The sequence below is a fragment of the Lipotes vexillifer genome, unplaced genomic scaffold (assembly GCF_000442215.2).
Source record: "Lipotes vexillifer unplaced genomic scaffold, Lipotes_vexillifer_v1.1 scaffold1315, whole genome shotgun sequence".
NCBI classification, from domain to species: domain Eukaryota; kingdom Metazoa; phylum Chordata; class Mammalia; order Artiodactyla; family Lipotidae; genus Lipotes; species Lipotes vexillifer.
In genome coordinates this window covers 504868-507630 of record NW_006785785.1, presented here as the reverse complement: position 1 = coordinate 507630, position 2763 = coordinate 504868, and the positions used below count along the sequence as shown (strand labels likewise).

General features: G+C 32.5%; 1 protein-coding gene across 2 annotated transcripts in view; it reads right to left on the bottom strand.

The window, feature by feature from the left end:
* The window catches only part of SMYD3 (SET and MYND domain containing 3), a 727677-nt gene that overhangs the window by 527842 nt on the left and 197072 nt on the right, over positions 1-2763 (bottom strand). For both annotated transcript variants that reach the window (XM_007458078.1, XM_007458079.1), the window contains exon 3: positions 464-571. In XM_007458078.1, coding sequence (XP_007458140.1) covers positions 464-571 — 108 coding nt within the window. The remainder of the gene's footprint in view (positions 1-463; positions 572-2763) is intronic.

Sequence of the window (2763 nt, the reverse complement as noted above, 5' to 3'; positions counted from 1 at the left end):
GGAAAGGGACTGGAGAAACAATTTCAGTGAATGTTGGCTTAAAAAAAAAGAAAAGAAAAGAAGACAAGTACCCTTCTTTGTAAGATTAATTATCATCTAATTAAAATCTCACTTGCAGAGGCAACCAAAAAAATTATATACTTGCCCTGTGCATTAGTTCTCAGTAGAAAAGCAATAAAGGCAATGTAACAGGCATCACTAACATCTCATGCCCCAAACATAGGACTTTATGTTTCTATTCACAGGAGATCACACACAGGGTCTTCAAAGAGGGACGGTGCACTTCATCACTGCTGTGATTAATGGGAAAACAAGAAGTCTTGTCTTAAGACACTCCCTGGAATAATCCACCTTCTACCTTAACACGGATTTAAATTCAGTCTTAAAATATGAATAATACATGCAATTGCAAGTGCTTATGTTAAATTAAAACCCAAGCATATTTCACAAGTTTTATACTCACAAGTTTGAAAACAACTCTGCCAAGAAGTCGGACAGAGTCGGGAGGATATCTGGGTTTGCAGCTTTTAAGGCATTTGCATTCTCGCTTGTGGTCCTGCCAAGCTTTTTTCTGTTAAGACAAGAGTGAGGAGGGCATATAAGACATAAAAATTTAACTTTCATTTACACTGGTTTTGAATGTTGTGAGTCATCAACATTAATTTCAACAGCCTAATATAACTGCAAATAGAAAATGAAAGCAATATTCTAATATTATTAATGATCCAGGATTCAGTATGCAATTACCAGGCATGGACATCAAGAACTTCCATTTCACCTCTGTCCTTCAATTTGTCCCTTGGTTATTACCTAACTGGTAGAGTCCAAAGAAAGAATCATTATGTCTTTCTTAATAATTTATAAGATAGCCTTTTAGGTGATTAAATAGGATTCAATAATAGACAGTGATTTTGAATACAAAAAGAAAATATCACTCCAAATTAGAAAACAAAACACATGGTTCAAAAAAATCAAAACAGGGCTGATAGCTTTCTGAATTTCTGCACTATTATAGTAAGTATAGAAATATAAGGAGGGCTAACATAAAAAATAGAAAACCTTTCTGTTTTTTTAAGACAAGATAGAAAGAGGTTATTAGCTAAAATGACCAAATGTCATTTTTACCCAGGACCATCTTGGTTTACTTATGTTGTAGTGGCCTAATTATTAAGTGTCCCTTTCCATTCTGAAAAGTGTGGTTTGGATGATAAATTATATAGTCACTTTTCCCAGGATCCTAGCCATGTGCTAGTGGGGCTGAAGAGACCACAAAGCCAGTCACCAATCTCGCAACACTAGGAATAAGAAGACTAAATGGATGGACATTATCCTTGAGTCCGACGTCAGAAATGCCATGACTCCCTTTACATGGGATTACTTCTATATGAAAATAAAATCCAGAGTATCCAATATTTAACCCTGGCAAGTGGAAGACAGCTAAACCAAATATCTAGTATGTTCTTTTCCAAATGAGAGTTGGAAGTTCAACGACTCCCAAATTCTGGGCCTATAAAATCCCCATAGAAGAGGTTTCTCTTTTCCACTTACAGCACAACATGCAGCACAACCAAGACAGTAGCTGCAGCTACTTTGAAACTGTGATTCAGATTCAAATTCAAGACAGCATTTTGCTCAGAAAGACTGCCTGTGTCAGGTTGCTGGGTGAAGGTGTGGTTTGTCCGCTGCTATTTCCTTGTAAACCAAATCTTGGAGACATTGTTTACAACGGGTACTTCTTTTATCAACTCTATTCACAGTTGCCTCATTTCATTCCTTCATATCCACTACGGCAATGCTCTTAATGTGATTTTTCTTTTTTTAGTATTTATACTTTACTCATTTCTAAATAAAACTGAGCTGCTTTCAAAGTAAAGATGAGTATGAAATAAGGTTGTAAAATTAGAAACAGAAAATGTAAAAATTATGAAAAAAAAGCCCTCTAGCATTTATTTAGCATTCTACAGTGTTAGACACATGACTAAGCAATTAAAAAATATTTTATTTGATTTTCACAATAATCCAAATGGTAGATATTGTCATCCTTATATTAAAGGTGAAAAAAGTAAGGCTCAAGAGCTGGGATCTAACTACCAAGCTACATAAATATAAAGGGGGAGAGTATAAATTCTTAGTAAGCTAAACAGGAGAGCTAAGCAATTATCGTGCTTGTGTGTAACAATTATTTGAGCTGCCTCACAGGCAAGGCAAAAAGAAAGCATAATGGCTTAAGTAATTCTCATCTTTATCATATACATAATTCTTTATCATATATATAATTCTTATATATATTATATATAATTCTTATATATTATATATATAATATATAATTCTCATGTATATCTCATATCTCTTATATATTATATAATTCTCATGTATATATCATATCTCCTATATATAATTCTTATATATTATATATATAATATATAATTCTCATGTATATCAGAAGGAAGAAAACCTAATACCACAAGTATGGTTGAAAGATAAAGGACAAACTAGGAAAAGAAAATTTTAAATATGTATGTAGATAGTGTTAACTGTCACCAAAATACAAAGAGGTCTTATAAAATAAGAAAAGGGTGAATATTTCCATAAAAATAGTAAAAAAAAAAAAAAGTGAAGGACATGAAGAGAAAACTCATGCCTAAAAAAGAAATGCCAATAAACAAAAACTAAAAACCAAACAAGTGATCAAAGAAATGTTAATAGAAACAAGATAACATAGGTGACCCATTAGTATAGCAAAGATAAATGAAAATATTAATT